Consider the following 22265-nt stretch of genomic DNA (forward strand, 5'->3'; position numbering starts at 1 on the left):
TCAGTTTATTCAGGGCTGAAGGGATGAATATCTTTTCAAAGATTCAGTTATAGGTGGTAGTTAACTTGATATTGGTATTTCTGATGTTTGGAGAATAAATATCTTGTCTACCAGTAATATAAAATATGAACAACACTCAGGCAGATCTCAACTAAAACTGCTTCATCTAACTACAGCTACTTAACATATTGAGTTCACTTCCTGTTATCCAGTTGCTGTGCCTTTTTTAAAGAGACACAGACCCTTTTGGAATGCTGGATGTTGAACTTTTTACCTTTCATTGACAATAAAACAAAGAGAGAGAATATAGTTTGTTCTGACATCTGCTAATCTGTTCTAAAAAGCAAACATTCTAATGCTTCAAGGAAGAATGAAGAACACACATTTTAAAGCACAGTCTAAGGGGATTTCACTTCACATGATATTTTTGGTGCTATCAATTGATAATCAGTAGATGGCACCAACAATTAGTTTATTTCTTTGACGGTTCTATTAACATTTAAGTTTTATATGAAGTCATCTACATTCTTTTCAGAATGCAACTATTATTTAAATATATTTAAGCTTTTTGGTAAAGCCCCAAAAAATTGTTTTAAAAAAGTTGTAAAACCTAACTCGTGCTATTAATCTTGAATGTTTTTAATATTAAAATGCAGGTACATTCTGCACTGTACAGTTATTCAGTCTTAGAATATGCCCCTTTGAGCTTATTATTTCATACTGTCTTTGACATGTTACACCTATATAGTACATTTTCTTCCACAATCGGAGTGCTTTACAAATATTAGCTAACTAAACTGCACAACACCCCTGTGAAGTAAAGGGATATGTCAAAATATATCTAGTAAATCTATATTCAATATAGTTAACTATAAAGATAGTCCTGATATGTGATAGGTACAATTTTAACAGAATATTTTCCTTTGGCATAATAAAGAACAAACTGGTTCAACTGATCCTTTTCAGGATACATTTGAAGGTTAAGTAGCTACAGATCTCAACTAATCCACTGTAATCTGCTATTACTAAATGGATGTCTACATTCACATTCATAGCACACAGCACACGAGTGCCTGGGAATAAAAGTTTTTAGATTTTGTTCATATCCATTTTGCTGGGAGGAAGTCATGTATCTGTTTGTTTGTTTATGCACCATGATTAGCTTTTTTGAAGAGGTAAACAGTTTTTGTCCTTCACAATGCACTTGCATTTACCATGGCAGAAGTGATGGCACCGGAACAAGGTATGCCTTTCTTTATTGCCGTTACACAATGTAATTATAGGAAAATAGGTTGATGGAAATTTAGAATAACATTTTCTGACACCACTGATGAGTACAGATTGTGTAGTTTTAGTTTTAGTTCATGTACTTTTTAGAAGTATAAAGGGGAAAGTTTATTCCATTTTTATGCCACTTTACATAGTAAGCAATGTGCATGGATGTTAACAGATAGCAATAATATCTTGTCTTATTGATTTTTACTTAGCAGCTGGATGCCTTTTAAATCTTCAATTTTTACAGAAAGAGACTTCTCTCTGCACTCTAACTTACTAAATGTCAATATTTCCTTGAAAATTCCATTTCTCAAACCAATTATTCATGGTATGGTAATCCTGGTTTTAGATAAATGCAAACATTTCCTTTAATCTGTAGGAAAATCTCATTGTTCAACAATAGAAAAAGTATGATGACGAAGAAAAAGCTTAACCACTTTGAAATATTTTATAGCAGATGCACTGGACATTGTATTATTGCTCATTTGGGGAATTACAATTTCAGCTAGTTTTATTCTTGTGCTATATCTAATACAAAGTTCTGATGGGAAGAAAGGAAAATGGATGTTCTTCGTAAATCAGCATCTATATGGAGAGAAAGGAGAGACATTAACTTTGATCAAAATTCTCAAACCTGGATGCCTAGACTCCTAAATCCATATATAGGCACTTAAAATAAATTGAAATGGCCTAATTTTCAGAGGTTCTGAGAAAACCCAGCACCACTGAAGTCAATGGAAGTAGAAAGTCGGCAGAATCTCTGCAAACTAGGCCACTTCTATTTAGGTGACTACCTGTGGATTTAGAAGCTTAAATTTAAGCACCGAGTTTGAAAAATTTGTAATCTTCAACCTACTTACAAAAGTAAAGTTCCACAAATATATTTACTCTAGTGCCTTAAATATCTGATATCTCCACACTTGAAGAGAAATTAGAAAAAGTGACACAAAGAATTATAGACTTTTATTAAAATAGAGGCCATGAATCTCCTGTTTCAATGATAAAAATACAAATAAAATCCTTCTGTTCTTGAATTACATTTCTGGCCCTAAAATGACTGGATAAAAGATACCATTTAAATTTATCTGGAATTAATGCAGCAGTATCATTAATATTTTATATTCACTTTCTCTTTAGAAAGGAAGTCCACCTCTTAATTGTCTCTGTCTTTTAAACATAGAAGACTGCACGTGATCTGATATTTTGGCAGTAGTGGTGGTGGAAATGGTATTAACACTTTAATATGTATTTGAGATGCAAGTCTCTGGTAATGAAATACAGATCGTTCTTTGTTTGGTGCTAGGTCTGTGCTGTGTAATGACCCTGATATGTTTGAGATCCCTGTGAATGTTCCTGTGGACACAGTAAAACTTCGTGTAGAAAAAACTGTCATACGAAGAATCCCCACTGAAGCCTTTTACTACTTGGTGGACCTTAAATACCTGTGGGTGACCTACAATTGTGTGGCTAACATTGATGCCAGCAGCTTTTATAATTTGAAGCAGCTGCATGAATTGCGTCTGGATGGGAATTTGCTGTCGAGTTTCCCTTGGGAGTCTCTTGTGGAGATGCCCAACTTACGAACCCTTGATTTACATAACAACAAATTGACCAGCATTCCATCTGAGGCCAGTAGATACCTGAGAAACCTCACCTACCTGGACCTATCCAGCAACAAACTAATCACCTTGCCATCAGACCTAATGGACATTTGGCCTCCCTTCTCAGAAGCTACACCGTCCAGGAACACAGATCCGGCAGCACAGAGACTCATATTAGGTAAGCTCACGAGGCCACTGGATTCCTTATTAAAACATGTCTAAATATTCTCTTTAAAAGGGAAGCAGCTTAGTGTAGTGGATAGGACCCTGGACTGGGAGTCAGCAGATCTGGATTCTAATCCTGATTTTGCTGCTGGCTTGTTGTGTGATCACTTATCCTATCTTTGTCATCTGTAAAGTGGAGATAATGAGAGTTGCCCCTCTTCATAAAATAGGTTGGTATCTCCAGATTAAGAGAGCTAAGTAAATATTGCTGAAATCCTTCCTGTAAGTGTGCATGATGTATGGAATATTCAACTGTCATAAAAACTTGTGTTTTTTATTGTTAAGGATTTTTAAAGAATATATGTATTTAAGATGAGATTTCCCTTGTCAATTTACTTGGTGTAGCATTACACCATCTATTACTGGAAACACAGCCATGCCATCTCAGGCAGTGATCTCAAAATGTGCCCAAACTAAGCAGGGGGAGGTTTGATCAGCACTTCAATGGAATGCCCCAAATAAGTACTGCAGGATGTGGTGTTTGTGGCTCAGTAGAAGGGACTTTCCCTCTACTATTGAACTACTGTGCCTGCATGGTGACAGGGGAGAGTGAGTTGTTAGAAGAGCTATGTTCCAGATGATATGCTCAACTGAGGCCCTGAACTCCCATGGGGTCTAACTCTCCTCTCAAAGTGGCTGTATGTTGGTGTAACTCCACAGACTCCAGTGCAGTTATTCCTGATTCACACTGGGGTAACTCAGAGTAGAATCAGCCCTGTGGTTTCTAAAGATGCCATGGCATTTATCACTACAGTAGTAGTGGTAAGGATGTGAGAACTGGCGCTCTGGTCAAACTCAATTTTGCATAATTATATCCTGCCTATTGCTGGGTTCCCTAACTTGCTATTAGTCTAGACCACATCATAGAGAGAGGGTCCTCTGGATCACCTACCCATCCCATTTGCAATCTCACAGACCACCTTGCACTTCCCCTCCCATTTCTAATCTTGTGTCCCACCTGCTGGCCCCACTTAGCAATTGCATAATATCACCAGGGTAGCTCTAGTTATTGCTTTCTTTCCTGATATTATTTTTCCATTTATTTATATACTGTTAGCCATCTTTTAATACAATGGGAGAGCTATCACCATGTAACCAGCCAGCTGTCCATAAACAACCACCAGTGAGTCCATACATCACAGCTTGGGAACCTCTGTCCCATAGTTGTAATTAAATACCATTGTGTAATGTTGTGTTTAGCCATTGTGTTCCACTGCAGAGGCCTGAACCTGCAAACCTTTATTAAGGTAAGAATGATTATCGTGAGTAAGAACTAGTTTGTGCCCACCTTGCTAATACTCTTATATATGTAAGCAACTCTGTATGTGAGTGGTGCCAGTGGGTTACTTGTATGAATAAGTGTTTGCAGGATTGAGGCCATAGTTTGTAAAGGGCTTTGGGATCATTCAGGATAAAAGGTGATATAAACATGCAAAATATTGTTATATCAGTGCTCATATGTTAGTTTAAAATATAGTGTGAAACTGCTTATACTATGCTGATTGCTGCCTGCTATTTATTTTAAATATTTGTACCGCTAATGTTCTGGACAAATGCTGTGTAGGAAATACTAATGCATGTCTTAAACTGTTAGTATAACACACTTAGCTTTTTGTAACTTGTGTGGCCCACAGGAATCACTCATCAGTTCTGTAAAAGTTTCGGCTAATACTTGCTTTTTAGAACATGTTGATCATTGGGTGCTCAGACAAAAAATCGTGTGTAGGACTAGGTATAATTGGAGGGATTCTCCACTGCACTCAGTTTCTGTGGATGCAGCGTGCATGGAGGGGATGGACTGCATGTGGGAGCAGGGGGGTGACTCCCTGATCCTGGGATGACCAGCCTTCGAATAGGTGGGGGCTGCTCTAATCTACACAGCTGGTGATGGCTGGAGCACAGAGTGTTCCGTCCCTATCCCTGCATACTCCCTCTACTCCAGGGGTTCTCAAACTGGGGGTCGGGACCCCTCAAGGGGTCCCAAGGTTATTACATGGGGGGGGGTCGTGAGCTGTCAGCCTCTACCCCAAACCCTGCTTTGCCTCCAGCATTTATAATGGTGTTAAATATATAAAAAAATGTTTTTAATTTATAAGGGGAGGGGGGTCACACTCAGAGGCTTGCTTTGTGAAAGGGGTCACCAGTACAAAAGTTTGAGAACCACCGCTCTACCCTGATGGTTACAGGAGGGAGGAGAGTAGGAGCTGGCTATGGGTATGTCTGTACAGCAGCTGTGAGGTGCAGGTGCAGGTCGACATACGTGTGCTCACTCTGCATGAGCTAGTTTGCCTGTAGTAGCTTAGGCTAGCTGCCCTGACACACTCTTTTTTGACCCCCTGACTATGCACTTGGGTGGCTAATCTGAACTGCTGCCTGAACCACTGTGGCTACACTGCTATTTTTAAGTGCTAGCCTGAGCAGTCTGTCTATCTACCTGTGCTGGGGAATTAAACCTCCCTGCTGCTGTGTATGGCAGCTCTAAACCTGCTGATGATTTACCCCATGTCGAAATCCTCATCTCGGGAGTTCTAGCCAACTTCCAGTCTCTTTGTTCTGCCCTTGCTGTGCAAAGATAGTGGAATCTGGTTGAGTGCTCGCAGGCACTGTGTAAACTTTTTTCACCAGTCTTTGTCAACAGCCTTTAATCATGACAAGCCTTCCAGCCCTAGCACCTGTATTCTCTTGAGCACGTGTGACTGATTGTGCCATGTTATGTGATGATTTTATAATGTGCAAAAATGTCCTCAGGAGAATTAGCATGAGACCGTTAGCTCATTTTCATTTGTGAACCAAGTCTGGATTTGAACCTGTATCTCCAGAGATGAAAGGGCAGTAGATTCACTGGATTCAGGTGTCAATTTGCCTCTAGTTTTTGGATCCTATGTTCTGTGGAGATGGTATGCAATTGCCTATCTTCAGACTTACATACTAAAGTCAGATACCCTGAAAATAAAATGATTTCTTTGTAGAATTTGGAGCAACTATAAATTAGGCTAGCTGTGAATGATTGACTTCATTTCCAGTCATTAATAGACTCACAATAAATGGCTTTGGTAGAGTGCAATCAGACAATGGTTGTTATACAATTAATCTGAACGTGAAGAAGAACATTTCCTCTGGAGATCTGAAGTGTCACACCGCTTGTGTTTTGGATTGTTCCATGACCAGCCCACAATTCCCTTCCCACTAAACCTTCTATATGTTCCTCTTTATTGATTGTATTACTGTGGTGCCCTGGTCATGTTTCTCACTCATGTGTGAGCGCATAAGCGGACACACATGCGTGCGTACACGCACACACCCACTCATTGCAGGAGTCTCACCTTCAGGTCTGTGCCACAGGGACAGGGCTGTTACTACCTGATAGATTTTAGGATCTGGTGACAAAATCAGAGAGAGGCCGTCCCTGTTGTACTTTTGTTGCTTAAAAATGTACCATGTTGAGTAGGATTTATATGGGCCTGACTATCTTCTTCACTTCTCCAAGCAGAAGGGATTCTGGGTAGAAATAATGAAAAAGGGAGACTGATGGCTCTGTGACATTGCCCTCTCTGATAACCCATGGAAGATCTGCTGGGGCTCATTGAGGCTTTCGGGGCTGGGAAAGGAACCAAAGAGCAATTGTTCTGTGTAGCACTCTCCCCCGTCCCAGAGGTGGTGAGTATTTGCTTGGATTCCATGCCTTAATTAATTCTGCTTGAATCCGTGTTAACTAAGGCTACATTTCTGCACCTCTCAGAGAGGCTGGCCTGCTAATGGTAGCATTTCTCCTGCAGGAACCACATTGCCAGGGGTAAGAAGGGGCCAAAGGAGCTGACCCTCCATTGGACTAAAGCTTCACTTCTTCGCAGATCTGCAGTTTTCTGCACCTTCTGCCTTCTCTGGATGAAAATTCTGCAAAGTGAACCTTCAGAGAGTCCTGGGTACTTTGTCCCCCTCCTGCGGGAGCATCCAGTTAGGTGCTCTATCTCTAGCTGGCTTGTTAGCTGAAAGCATAGTGTCACTGGAAGCTGAAACTCAGAGCTTCCTAGCAGTACTTACAGTAAAGTCAAGTTGTTGAAATGTTGCCAGTAAAATGGCAGTTGGGGTTCTGCTCAATGTGGGCAATGGTTGGCGGAACCAGGACAACCAAGATTATTCGCTGGTGTGTTGAAACAAAATCCAAACCAAGTGATTTTTAACATTTAGAAGGCTCTGCTAGCTGCAGTGTCATAAGTGAACCTGAGGAGGGGAGAGTGCAGGAGGAGGCTCTCTTTCCAAATCTTCAGGCCACGTGACTGCCTGTGCCCCTGGAAAACCAGGAGCTGCTTTTGTCTAGCTGACAAGAACCTGGCCTTTCCCTAGTCTTTGTTAGTAATCCCCAACTTTACTCTTGCTTGACCCATTTTGATTCCTTGTGTTTCTTCAGTCAATTTGGGCACCAAGGGCCCAATTCTGCTCCCACTGAAGTCTGTGGTGGCAGGGCTGGGCTGTAGGAGCATACTGTGCTTTGAAATCTGAGGCATGCACAATGGTAATATCATTCCCCTTGTGGTCTCCCTCCTAGAGAGCCATTGAGAGTATGACGGAATACAGCATATGACAGAGCTGCAGTTTGCACTGTATGAAATCTATGTGAAGCCACTGACTAAACCCCAGAGGAGCAGCAGGGGCTGCAGATGGTATTGTAGTTACAGAGAGCCTTGGGTGGAAGAAACATCACAGCTGGGGTGGAGGAAACATCACCTGTTAATGACATCCAGGTTTTGTTTTGAACCTTGACTATTTTATTTATTGCCACTTTACAACCCAGTGAAAGGGGAATAATGTGCATTTAATTACACTCCGAGGCTGGTTACTGATTTACAGAGAAAATTTCCTACATAGCTCGCCTCTAAGCTAAAGTCCATATTGACACAGTGGCATGTACTGGTGCAGGGGAAACTGTTTACCAAGAAGAAGGGACTGCATAAATGTATTCTTCTGTGATACACATTGGAGTATATAATTCACAGCTGTAACTATGGGCTGTTATTAGGCATTGATGGGGATGAATAACCAAGTGAGTTACTGAGGAAGCAAATTATTTGAGTTTGTTGTGATCACTGCAGCATCCAGGCTTGTCTCCAAATGAATCAGATAAGGACCCTTTGTGGGATGTGGCCATTTTCTGTCCATTTGCACAAAAACTCCATTGTGGTTCATTAGGAAGGAAGCTTTGTCTGTTGCTTATTGTACAGTGCTGTCTACTTGTACCATATCATATCCATGTATGGAAAATCAATGCTTATTGTGCAACAATTTAAAGTTGGGTTCATATTAGAAGAAAACCCTGGCTCATAACTGGCTGGAAATAGCCATCATGTGAATGAGGAAATTACCTCCTCAGAGGTCAATGTTGGACATATGGAACTGAAACAATGTTAATGAATCAACTGTAAATAACTGCATTTTGTTTGGCTGCAGTGAAAACAATTATTTATCTCAGAACCAATTAGATAACTTATGAAAATCTTTGCCTCCCTTATGGAAGACGTTAAGAAAAGAGCCACCTGTCTCTACCTGCAGATTCAGGAGTATATTTATATGTTGGGAAAGAGGCCAGGTGAGTAGCTCTGGGGTTCTACAGCTTTCCCCGTTCACAAAATCCAGTGCTTCCAAATGATCTGGAACCCTCAAGGCTAGCCTAAATAACCATGTGACTGTATTACCTTGTTCTTTGCTTCCCTTTCTCTTCTGCTGTTTGTTACTCATTGCTCAGTTTATTTCTATTATACACTCTGTGGGTCAGGGACTGTCTCATAGGTTTGTTTGTACAGTACCTCAGCCAGTGGAGTCTGGATCTGGACTGAATCTTTGGGCACTACTGCAATATGAGCAATAAATAACAAGTCATAACTTCCTACTGGAAAACCTGCAGGAGGGGAAAAGTCAGCCAAAGAGGTTTTGTCACAAGCTGTCCATGGGGAGAAGGACTCGGCCACCTTGTGAAGGGAGACAAGCTGCTCGCCCTACCAATCTTGAGGGTCCATGCGGAAAGCAAACTTCTAACTCTGGAAATCCTGGGGTCTCCTGATGCCTGAACTTCACTTCCCCACTGCATCGCATCCCCTCAGCTGTATGTTTCTACTCTCTTTGAACAGGAAAGAACAGAGGCCTTATAGGGTAGTTAATCTGGCTTTTAGCATAATTTACTGCTGTGGAAAGCTGATGGTGTTTAAGGGCTTGTTTCAGGAGCAGCCACTCTCCCTTCCAATATCTTAGCGGTACTCTTTTTCTCCAGTCCATAGGGAAGAGAACAGGTCATTTTGTAAAATATCAAGAAGGAATAGATATTTCTCTGAATAAGAATAGCATCTGCCTCCAGAACAGTTAAAAAATAAAACTGGACAGATTTTAAAGGTAGGCACATGCAGTTGTGTACTTGAGTGAGTTGGACTTGTGAGCAAATATTTGTGCATATACACATGGACAGCAGGCACTCAATTTGTGCACCCTCAGCTGTTGTATCTGACATGTTCATGAACACCAGCTATTTTCAGGCATCAGTTAGTCATGTTCAAAGGTCAATGTGCAGTTGCACATGCCTGACTTTGAAACTCTGTCTCTGCAAATGTTAATTATTTCCAGTGGCAGAGAGTTCAACAGGTTATGAGGGTTAGTCGCCTTTTTGAGTAATACACATCTTTAAATGTTCACCTTATATACCATAAGAATTTTGCAATGACTATTAGAGGTTAATGCAGCACAAAACAAATCTCAAATAGTCCTGACATTAATACCTCAAATGAGACAACATATTCCACAAGAAGCTTCCCTAACGTGTTATTACAGCTCAAATTTTATCCTAGCATATATTTTATGTGCATTAAATGTTTTATTTGGGAAGAGAATTCCCTGTGTGCAACTGAAATAGTGGTACATTCCTCTAAGACAGTGGTGCCCAAACTTTTCCTGCCGCCCCACCTTACCAGTAATGGAATCTGTCCGTGCCCCTCCCGTAGGTCATTACTGCACAGTTGGCTCAGCAGAGGAGCTGTGGCTAAAGGCAGAGCCGGGGGCAGAACTGGGGATGGGGGAGGAGCTGGGGCAGGAGGCAGAGCTGGCCCGGGGGTGGAGAGGAATGAGGGCAGAGCTGGACGGGGGCAGAGCAGTGGGTGGAGTGGAGCTATTGCTGGGGTTGGAACGAGTCAGGGGCAGAGCAGGGGGCTGGGTGGCACTCCCTTTCTGCCACCCTGGGAGGAGGGGAGTTGGCCTGGGCCCTGTGGGCCCCCCCAACCCTCCTCCAGTTTGGGGACCACTGCTCTAGGAGAAACGTTGTTCCCTGTCAGTCTGGAATCTGTGTTTTTCTGACGGCAGTAGGAACAAATGCTGCAGTTAATCCTGCCATTTTCCTGGGCAAAACTTACACTGATTTCAGGGAGAGTGTTACCTAAGAAAAGGATTGTGGCATTAGGACCACTTTCAGTAGAATAAATGTGCTCCAGAGAGCATGCTGGAGGACCCTGAGAAGCTGTCTTACAATTAATTCTCTGCAGTGAGATTGGTGGCAGTACCCTGACTCACAAGCAGGATCATGTAGGCAGTGTTGTTCAAGCTGTGCTGGTCCCAGGTTATTAGAGAGTCAAGGCTACAACTGCATTGTACCCATCTTGCCTCTCTAAGTAGGATGTTGCTTTTTTACTGTACGGCATTAATATGTCTCACAAACTTCATTAACCATGTATTGCCCTAATAAGAAGCATTTTGCGAAGCATGGACAGATTGGTGAGAAATTAATTTGAGTTAAGAAGCTCCTTTGCATATGAGGTGCCTGACTATTAAATTCTTAATCCTACAACCTTCACTTTCTTTTACCACAATTGATTTCAGTGGAATTATTTGTTGATATTTTTGTGTGCCTTTGTATGTTTTAAAAGTTTCACAGTAGACTTATACATTTCAATCACTTGGCCATATTGGTGAATAATTTACCTGTCTAAAGGATTAATCCTGCAAATCCCTATTATCATTATTACTCACATGAGTAAGACTTTGCAGGATCAGACCATTAAAAAATGTGATTTAGGCTATTTAATCTTTTTAAGAGACATAATTGTCCCAACTCAGCAACATACAAATATTCCAAAATGTGAGAAATGTATATTTAAGAAATGTGGGTAAGTAACATTAAGTTACCCTGGCAGAGATGGTGTCCCTAGCCTCTGTTTGCCAGAAGCTGGGAATGGGTGACAGGGAATGGATCACTTGATGGTTACCTGTTTTGTTCATTCCCTCTGGGGCACCTGGCATTGGCCATTGTCGGTAGACAGGATACTGGGCTAGATGGACCTTTGGTCTGACCCAGCATGGCTACTCTTATGTTCTTGGACACCTTTACTTTGCACAATGGTCCCAAGATCCTTACATGGCACGTACATTTACACATCCTGGGAGTCAGGGGCCTTACATTGGATTTGTTTGCAATTAATGGCTTTTGGGACACCTGTACTGCATATATGAATTGGAAGGAAGTTTATCTTATGTACTAAGGGAGTAGGCTGGAAATTAAGAACATTGACCTTCTCCTTCCCCTGCTAGTTTTATCCACATCCCCACCTTAACTATACAGTGCAAAGGGGCAGCTACAGATAGGATGGACTGATGTTAAAGGAAACCTGTTGAAATTCACCTCTGGTGAATATATATATATATAATAATATGCCCAGTTCACCAGAGGTTGTCAGGTTGTATATGATATAACATCACCAAAGCTGTATATACTCTCCAAAGCATGTGCACGCTCTCTCTCTCTCTCGCTCTCTCTTTGGAGATTAGCTTTTAAAAATACAATAGTTGAACCAGTTTTCTTGGATTTGCCTATTCCTTTTCTTGTGGGTAATAATTAGTCAATAGATTTAAAATCATTCGTGTCTGGAAGGAGTACAATTGGATTGTGATGTCATAAACTTATAGTCAAGGAATCTCTTCAGGTCAAGTCTTGTTTTTAAGGGTGGGATTAGTCAGGGTTTATCACTGGTATAACCAATCACTGACTTTGTGCTTAAGATAAGCTAATCTTGGTCAGGTGATTAAAGGAAGCATATATTTCTACATCTACAGATTTTTTTCTAAAAATGCAAAGAGATTAGAAGCCAGTGAAATATTAAGAAAGGGGAAAAAGAAAGGTGTTGGTAACATGGAATAATTCCAATTTTTTATTTAATTATTCCTAAAGTTAATGCATCTTTTCACATCATGAGCCGTGTACTGTGTCTCCTTATCTGGGTTTCATTCATGACTGGTTTGCTAAACTGTTCAGAGTGTCCAGTAATTATAGGTTTTCACTGCAAAGTAGTAGCTTTTATTTTATATCTGCCTGCCCACTTTTAATGCACTCATCATCATAGCATTGGAGGCTGTCCTGTGTTACCTACAAAAATAGCTTGGATTGGGAATTAGTTCTATTTATTGTTAATATTCAGAGGAAATAGAGTATTCCAGGGAGATTTGTACAAAGATCTAAAGTCAGATCAGAAACTATCTAAAGACATGAATGAAATGCTGTGGACTAGGTCCTCAGCTGGTATAAATAGATATTTCTCTATTGAAGTCAACAGAGCTATGCTGTGTTACACCAATATAAGATCTGGACCTACATTACTATAAAATGGCCAGTGTAATTCACCTGAAATCAAATTCAACAAGAGAAGAAATGTCCCCTCACTCATGCTCTTCATAATCAAAGGGCAAATAGTCTGAAGTCAAATGGGCGGGTCCGGGTCCTTGTGTGCCATCAAAAATGCGAATATCTTTTAATTCTTTCGACAGTTCCTCTGCCCTCCTCCCTCTCTCTCCGCATCCCCCCACAACTTTTAAATATTTTGTATGTAAGAGATTGGCCTGAATGAGATCTCTGAATCCAAACACCCCTGAGCATTGGGAAAGTTCAGATCCAGATCTACACTGTGTTGGCTTAAAGCCATCTCTGTTCTATGGCAGAAGAGTTGGTATAAGTCATAAACACTTTTATCATTGTTCTCTCCCCAGCCAAAATCCAAGCACTGAAAAAGGTGCCTGAAAAGAAAAGAGAAGCTTAGAAAACTCCATACTTAATGAAGGGGAAGGAGAGCAATGGAAGTCAAAAGACAACCATAGTTGTCCATAGTTAGAAGATCTACTTGTATTTGAAGGGTCTACCAAGAAGCCAAACGCTGGTGAAATACCTTACTTGGCAGCTAACCAAGGCTGCTCCTTCTGAGGTTGTTCAAAAGGAATTGAAAAATGGTACAATTTAGTGTAGAATTTGTCAACTCATATACCATTTTCTATGCAGGTGGTTGTGGGGAAAAGTTCTAGTTTATCAAATGTTAACAAAACAGCTTTAACCCTCCTTCCTGAACCTCCAAAAAATAAATAAATAAAAAAAGAGTATAGAAGGTACAAATTAAATATTTAATGAACTTAAGAGGCACATGACTCTCCCTATTAGCATTTAGACACAATGGATGTCCCATTCTAATCATGAAATCCAAATAATGCTTGAAACTAACTGTATACTTTTTTTTCTGCTTAAGGTTTGCAGGACAATCCATGGTTTTGTGACTGTCGGATTTCAAAGCTAATTGAATTTTCCAAAATAGTAGACACCTCTGTTATACTTCTGGATCCTCTTGTGGCTTGTAGTGGACCTGAGAGCCTGGCAGGTATCTTGTTCCAGAGAGCAGAGCTGGAACAGTGTCTTAAACCATCAGTGATGACTTCAGCAACAAAAATCACATCACCTCTGGGAAGCAATGTACTGCTACGCTGTGATGCCACTGGATATCCAACCCCACAACTTACCTGGATCAGGTCAGACAATTTACCGGTGAACTATACAGGTATTTCATAATTTATTACTAAGAAATATGAGAACCTAGAAATATTGATCATTCGTGCTTTGAAATGATCTTTGAGATCATTATTGATGAATGGTGAAAAACGAACAAGACCAAATATTCTCACAATATTTCCACCATTTGGGGCCAGAATCTCTTCATCCCTGTTTGTGTTAAATTCATCCATATCTGAACATGAACAACGCAAACAGGTCACTTCCAATTCTGAACATGACATGGAACCAAGACTGGATAGGAGGCTTAGATTCAGTTTCCCAAAATTGGAGGGGGTGCTTTGGACTTGAAATTTCAGTTTTGGCTTGTCTCCGGTACAAAATGGAAGTTAAAAAAGACAGTGCAGCCATAACTGAGCTACTTAAACACAGCAATTTTTATTATAAGCATTGGCTTTGCAATAAATATTAGTTTTTTTGAATTTTGGTCATTTACCACCAATGTCCATACCGAATGGTAAAGAGACAGTGAATATCTGATACTGTTTTTGAATATCAGCCAATTTTAATAATTGCATCTAGCAATTCAGAAGTTTTCCTATTTCTAAGTAATGGGTTCATGAGAATGAAACTGTATGACATCTTATTGTAAACCCACAATCATAAATTGTTATATTGGTTATGAAAAATTCTTTTAACTCAAAGCAGTATGCTAATATCACTCATTTAAAACAAAATAAGCATATCAGTGGAAATGAATTGTTATAGTGCAATACTGGAGGCTGCCAGTAGATGGCATAGTTAACATCTAAGGATTATCTGTAGGATTTAAGGAAGAACTGTAGAAGAGAAAAGACAGAAAAAGGAAGGGGCTGAGAGTAGGGGAAGCTAGCGAATGTATAAAATCTGCAGCTCCTAGAAAAGCCTGGAAATTAAACTTTTTGCCTCAGAACTCAATTATTTTAATAACTCAAAGTATTTTGATGATTACATATTCTGTAGAGGTGGGTTTGAAGTCTGAACTCAAAGCCAAACTTTTCCAAAATTTTGGTGGAGAGCTTTTGTAACTGGAATGCTATTATATAATTTTCTTTGCTTTTGCTGTTCATGTCACAACTGTCATTGTAGAGCACACAAATAGTGGAGACGCAGAAGTTTGTAAGATCGAGATGTCATGCATTACAATTGATTTATTATTTACAGTGCCTGTCTTTCACCCTGGGAGCTTACAATAATTAAAATATACAGGGTGAAGAGTAAAATCCACATAATAAAAATAGATATAAATCTATTAATTGTTACGGATCTAACTTAATCTCTTAATCTTGATTTAAAAAACTGTGTGTGGGGGGGGCGGGGGTGGGGCTGGGGGACTCTTAAGGGTTCCAGATAGACAGCTCTGGGAAAGTTCAGTCCACAGGACAGTTTAAGCTTGGGTAGTGCAGGCTGCTGCTTCTTACTCCAGCCACAAGCTCCAGTCCTGAGCTGAGGGCTACCTTTGAGTGAAACAGGATAATTCAATTTCCAATACATGTTTAGACTTTAGCCTCCCTTGTGAGGTGGTGTATAAAGTTCCTGGATTCGATGATGATAATTGTCGAATGGGGTTGCATCAGTGCTCTATGTAGTCCAAAATAGTGCCTCGGACAGTTGCGTCAAGCTCCTTAATGGGTAATTATGCAATAACCTGCCCGTGGGGAATGTTTCTTGCTAACCTCAGGCAGTCAGCAGCAAGCTTTTACCCTTAAACATAAGACCTGATGGGTGAAACCTTCAAGACCATTTAAGTGAATTAGGAGCCAAAGTACCATTTCCTAAAGTGACTTAGACACTTAGAGTTCAAAGTCTTGTTGACAGTCAGTTTAGCTTCTAAAGTCCATGGAATTCAGGCTGCCAAGTCACTTATGCACTTTTGAAACTTTACCCTATATCCCTTTAACCATTTTTGTTTTGTATAATGAAACGGCAAATATTTTTATTTCTCATATAAATGTCTAATTTTATTTTTGAACCGTTCTCGGGGCGAGTCTACACTTAAAACACTGCGTCAGCACAGCTGCACCGATGCAGCGGTAGCACTTCAATGAAGACGCTCTCTGCTGATGGGTGGTGGTAGCTATGCCAAGAGGTGGTAGCTATGCCAACGGGAGAACCTCTCCTGCTGACAGAGCTTTGTCTGCACAGGGGTTAAGTCGGTATAACTATGTCGCTCAGGGGTGTGGATTTTTCAGTGAGTGATGTAGTTTTACTGATGTAGGTCTGTAGTGCAGACCAGACCTCAACTCTTTTTTTCAATACTGTCATATGGCAGGGAGTTTTGCAAGTTGTGTTTAAAAAACCAATATGTTCAGTTCAAATGGTTCTTTCTAACATAGCAAAAGCATGGAAGGGGTAATGTCATAGCCTTTTCTCTTTTTTTTAATGTTCCCGTTACACTGTTTTACTATATGCATTTCATTTTCCTTTAGTAATTCAAGAAACTCCAGGAGAGGGTGTCAGATGGTCCATAATAAGTCTGACAGGGATTTCATACAAGGATGCAGGGGACTACAGATGTAAGGCCAAAAATTTGGCGGGAATGTCAGAAGCTGCTGTTACTGTCACTGTGGTAGGTGTTGTCACTACGACTGTGTCACCACAAAAGTATGGGAAGAAGTTTGAAGCAGACCAACAAAATAACACACAGGAGGAAGACAAGCAAGAATCTGAAAAGAGCACCACACCTCCTCCACCCTTAACATCGCTACCCACAACAATGGCTACCACTGAAAGACCAACAAGTGCCAAGATCACAGACAAAAAGCAATCCAAGTCCATTGCTGATGGGAAAAAAAGTTCAAAGGGAGTAACAAATGGAAACAACAAAAAGCCTGAAGAAACCAGCAAAAAAGTTGAGGAGACTTCATTGAATGCAGCAGCACTGGCTGAACAGAATTTCACCATAAAGAACCTGAAAGTTATTAGTGAAACGGACGAAAGAGTTACCTTAACTTGGAAAACCATCAATGCCACAAGCAACTCTGCAGTGACTGTATTGTACTCAAAGTATGGTGAGAAAGATATGCTGCCTCTGAGTACAGATCCCAGCAAAAACAAAGTCACAATAGATGGTTTGCAGCCTAGTACACAATACATGGCATGTGTCTGTCCCAAAGGAGTCCCACCTACAAAAGATCAATGCATTATTTTCTCCACTGATGGAATACATGATGAGAGTGGTTCTCAAGTTTCCATTTTGGTCATGACTAGCAGTGTGGCATGTGTGATTGTTCTACCTTTGATATTTTTCTTACTCTATAAAGTTTTAAAACTTCACAGGAAACCAAAATCTGCTAGGGAAGCTGACCTTGCAAAAGAGACCTATGTCAAATTTGAAACACTTTCCTTGAAGCCCCGTTCAGTGGGCACAGGAGGAGAGCTCTGGACTCGAAGAGACACTGGTGAGTCAGAAAGACTTCTGCTTTGCTCTAGGTCAAGCATGGATTCTCAGATGACGTTCAAAAGTGAGGGCTCCAGGTCTGAGTACTTCTGTTGAGTGTTGTATACAGTGGACAATGTGAAATACACTAAGGGTAAAACTAATTCCAAACTGCAGTCTTGTATCTGAAAGCAGATCAGTGCCAGGTAGGAAATGCCACTATCAGATATAGCATCTGATACAACTCAGACTATTGTGGTAGGAGGGGGAAAGGGAAATTGACACCAGTATTTGTTTTTTTTTGTCTTTTTTACATCCTGTCATGCATCCTGTGACTTCTGATATGAGATAGTGATGTTCCTAGGAGAGTAAATAGAGCATAAAGTAATTCTGTCTGATTTATGTTCTTATATTTTCTGTTTTTATTAAACATTCTGGTATTTATCTTGTCATCTGATTTCATGTGTACAACCTGCAAGTTGTATCCATCAAATATTCCCCACATTTCTTTTAAAAATGTTATGTACTGGAGAAAAACTATAGGAGTAGAGCTTAAACTCTGGCTTTGCTTGCGTCAAAGATAGTCACTTATACTTAATATTTGAAAATACAGATTTTCTGATGACAGCTTGTGCTTCAAAATGTGATAGAGCACTACATTGTATAATCTCTTGGCGTGGGAGTGATTTTGGGTTAATCAAAACTCAAGTCAGTTACCCAGAGGTCATGTGCTTTGTTTCTTGAGATGTTTCTTCTAATACGTGTATGTATTAGACACATGGTAAGATGAGGTCTTGTCCTCCAATAGCTACAGACAAGATGCAACAGGAGATGTAACAAATAGCAGGAGGGAATGAGGCGAGAGGATGAGGGTAACATTTGGAATGTGTGATTGTGTCAGCGACTTATGAGCACAACTTGACATTTCCAAAATCATATTATATATTTTAAAAATAAACATCTAGGATTGCCTATCATGAGCCCAATCCTGCGTCCATTAAAGTCCATGACAAGACTCCTATTGACTTTGTTGCTGCAGGTTCCAACTCCATGAGTATCACTGTGTGTAAACAGGGAGCCACAATACATGCCAAAATGGATTAAAAAAAAAAAAAAGCAAGTATCTTTGATATCTTGGGCCTTTCCATGTGAGTGCTGTGGGAAGCTGGGAATCTTACCTTCCCAATGGGATGATGATAATACCTGGATCTTATGTAGTACTTTTCATCCACAGATCTCAAAGTGCTTTACAAAGCAGGTCAGTGTCTTTCTCCCCATTTTATGGATGGATAACTTGAGGCACAGAGTGGTTAAAGTGACTCTCCCAAAGTCACCCAGTAGATCAGTGGCAGAGCTGGGCATAGAACCCAGGTCTCTTGGATAAACAAGATAAAGCTCCTGTTTCTGCCCCTGGAATAACATGACATAATGGGTTTTCAAGGCTTAACATTTTTAGGTATTATTAGGCTGGGTTTAAATCTTTCTCATCTTGGGCAGGTTTAATCTGTGGGGAAAATTTGGGTAAGGAGGAAGAAATATTTTTGTCATAAATTGACTTAGTGTAAACCCCTCACACCGAGGCATCTCTTTGAAGCTGCTCAGTGGGTTAGGATGATAAAAGGAGTGCTAGAGAAACATGGAGTAGAGCAGGTAAGGTAGTCAAAGGTGCTTGATAAATTTATTTGCATAATAGCTCTGTAGTTTGTTAAATGAATAAGAAGTATATTACTGGTCAGACCAATGGTACATTTAGCCCTGTATCCTGTCTCTGACAGTGCCCAGAGCTGACAGAGCTTCAGGGGGAGTGTACAGAACAGCACAGTTCTGGAGAGATCCATCCCTGTCTTTCCCTCCTGGTTTCGGTTAGTTAGAAGTTTAGAGTCACCCTTAGCAAGAGGTTAGGTCCCTGACCATCTTGGCTAACAGCCATTGATAGACCTATCCTCCATGAATATCCAGTTCTTCTGTAAACATAAAAAGAAAAGGAGTACTTGTGGCACCTTAGAGACTAACCAGTTTATTTGAGCAAATAAACTGGTTAGTCTCTAAGGTGCCACAAGTACTCCTTTTCTTTTTACGAATACAGACTAACACGGCTGTTACTCTGAAATCTGTAAACATAGTCATCCAAAACAACATCCCATGGCAGAGTTCCACATGGTGATTGTGTGTTGTGTGAAAAGGTACTTCCTCTTGTTCACATTAAACCTGCTGCCTATTAATTTCATCAGGTGACTCTTGGTTTTCATACTGCGGGAAGGGGTAAATAACATTTCTCTCTTCACTTTTTCCACACCATTCATGATTTTGTAGCCTTCTATCACAATGGTTCTCAACCAGGGGTACACATATCCCTAGTGGTACACAGAGGTCTTCATAGAATCATAGAATATCAGGGTTGGAAGGGACCTCAGGAGGTCATCTAGTCTAACCCCCTGCTCAAAGCAGGACCAATCCCCAATTTTTACCCCAAATGGCCCCCTCAAGGATTGAACTAAGAACTCTGGGTTTAGCAGGCCAATGCTCAAACCACTGAGCTATCCCTCCTACCCCTTCCCTCTTCCAGGAAGTACTTCAACTCATCTAGACATTTGCCAAGTTTTACAACAGGCTACATAAAAAGCACTAGTGAAGTTAGTACAAACTAAAATTTCATATAGACAATCACTTATTTATGCTTCTCTATGCACTATACACTGAAAAATAAGTACAATATTTATATTCCAAATGATTTATTTTATAATGATATGGTAAAAATGAGAGAGTGAGCTATTTTTCAGTAATAGTGGGCTGTGACACTTTTTGTATTTTTATATCTGATTTTGTAAGCAAGTCGTTTTTAAGTAAGATGAAACTTGGGGTACGCAAGACAAATCAGACTCCTGGAAGGGGTACAGTCGTCTGGGAAGGTTCAGAGCCACTGCTCTGTCATATCCTCCTTGTCTCTTTTCTAAGCTGAACAGCCCTAATATATTAGTTTCCCCTTATGGAACCCATTCCATACCCTTGATCATCTTTGTTGCCAGTCTCTGAAACTTTTCCAGTTTCACTGTATCCTTTTTGAGATGGGGCAACCAGAACTGGGCATAGGATCAAGGTGTGGGCATACTTTGGATTTATATACTGGCATTATGATATTTTCTGTCTTATTTTCTATCCATTTCCTAGTAGTTCCAAACATCCTTTTAGCCTTTTTGACCACTGCTGCAAATTGAGCTGAAGTTTTCAGAGAACTATCCACAATGACTCCAAGATCTCTTTCTTGAGTGGTAACAGCATATTTAGAACTCATCGTTACGTATGTATAGTTGGGAATATTTTTTCCAGTGTGCATTGCTTTGCACTTAACAGTGAATTTCACTGGGAACCTTCACAACTTTCCCAGCACAATGCAATCCACACACTATTCAACACAACCACCCATGCAACAACACAACCAGCACACACACAGCCATACACATTTCCAAGTTCAGCGCAACCCACACATAAAACACAAATCTCCCAGCACAAAACTATGCACACACAATTCCACACAACTCTACCAGCACAACACACACATTTGCACACCTTCACTCATAGTTACCATAAAATCATAAACTTGAGCATCAATGCTGTGAATTCATTGCTAGGAGAGATATAATATGGGTAACACAATTCTCTAAATCAGCTCCAGGTAACCTTTTTTCATAGTCTCAGTCTCTTACTGCAAGCAGCTGAGAATCATGATAGAATCATTGTGAGACAGATTCAGCCACCCTTACTCAAGATGAATAATATCTTAATCTGGGAGATGTCCCATTGATTTCAGTGGGACTATTTGCAGATAACGGTACTAATCAACATGAATAAGGGTGGCAAAATCTGCTCTGCTATATAACAGTAAATGATCATGATGATTCAGAAGGGGTGCAGTATGACATGACAATTCTGGTGCACCATACATCTGGTTTTGCAGATTTCTTCCATTGCCTACCAAGCTCTCTGTCCTGAGCCTTATACTTGGCTTACTATGGCTTAGTGAACAGTGAATCCCAGTTTGATTTTTGTATTCTTTATACTAGGAACACCATCAATCTCTTCAAAGGGCGAGGCTGGGAGATTGGCATTCTTGAGATTGGAATATCATCTGGGTACAATGCTAGAAAGACCATGAGTTCTATTGACACTTCTTCCAGCCACCTCAAAATGCCCCCGTCAATCATCTTAACTCCAGAACGGAACAGAAATTCACACAAAAATCACAAAACATGTTGGTCCTTTATTTACAGAGAAAGGGGATTGAAAAATATTGAATGAATCATTAACATAAACAATGGAAGTCCAAAACGTAAACCAGTTCTAATGGGAGTTTTTGGGGAAGAAGGGATTTGGCCAATGGATAGATGCAGTGATAAAAATGATGGCAAGATACATGTTGACTTGTGTTTCCTAAGGCTACAAAGGGGGCTACAAGGGCAGCCCTTCACTGGCCATATTGTCTTCTCCTGGCCCTTAATGCCTATATGTTTCTCGTCATGTATTTTCTATTTTTTTTTAGCTGTTTGTTCTCTCTCTGTCCCAACAGAGGCTAGACCTGGTTTTTTTATTACATTCGTTGAAAAGAGATTTTCAAAGACACAGGTGGTTATGGTTAGGTTCCCAAGTAAGAGGCCTGACTTGCAAAAGTATTGAGCACCCAGCAGCTTCCGATGGCTTTCACAGTGCCTTGGCACTTTTGATAGACAAGCCACTTAACTAAGTGCCTAAATATGGATTTAGGAGCCTAACTGTAGGGATCCAATTTTAAAAACCTTGGCCATTATTCTCAGAGAAACTTTGTATTCTTTAAACTATCATAGCTAACTACTATATGATTTCTTCTTCCTCTTTTAAATTAAAAATATATTTGAGTCATTTTTTCAGTTAAAAGGAAACTCCTTACATATATATATATGGTGAAAATTATAAGGCTAGC

At 40.3% G+C, this 22265-nt stretch overlaps 1 protein-coding gene across 1 annotated transcript; it reads left to right on the top strand.

The window, feature by feature from the left end:
• The first annotated feature begins 691 nt into the window (after positions 1-691).
• Positions 692-18194, top strand: LRIT3 (leucine rich repeat, Ig-like and transmembrane domains 3). The gene is made up of 4 exons (XM_007054418.3): positions 692-1243; positions 2579-3054; positions 13637-13942; positions 16362-18194. Exons 1-4 carry the CDS (start codon positions 1128-1130, stop codon positions 17426-17428), a joined length of 1965 nt encoding a protein of 654 aa, XP_007054480.2. The 5' UTR covers positions 692-1127; the 3' UTR covers positions 17429-18194.
• The last annotated feature ends 4071 nt before the right edge of the window (positions 18195-22265 follow it).

This window comes from Chelonia mydas, chromosome 4 (assembly GCF_015237465.2).
Source record: "Chelonia mydas isolate rCheMyd1 chromosome 4, rCheMyd1.pri.v2, whole genome shotgun sequence".
NCBI classification, from domain to species: Eukaryota; Metazoa; Chordata; order Testudines; family Cheloniidae; genus Chelonia; species Chelonia mydas.

What these genes read in the sequence shown, in the direction of transcription:
- LRIT3 (XM_007054418.3), top strand. Translation starts at nt 1,128, where the DNA reads ATGTATCTGTTTGTTTGTTTATGCACCATGATTAGCTTTTTTGAAGAG. An exon ending in AGTGATGGCACCGGAACAAG is followed by an intron (nt 1,244 to 2,578) that starts GTATGCCTTTCT and finishes GTTTGGTGCTAG; the next exon opens with GTCTGTGCTGTGTAATGACC. An exon ending in AGCACAGAGACTCATATTAG is followed by an intron (nt 3,055 to 13,636) that starts GTAAGCTCACGA and finishes TTTCTGCTTAAG; the next exon opens with GTTTGCAGGACAATCCATGG.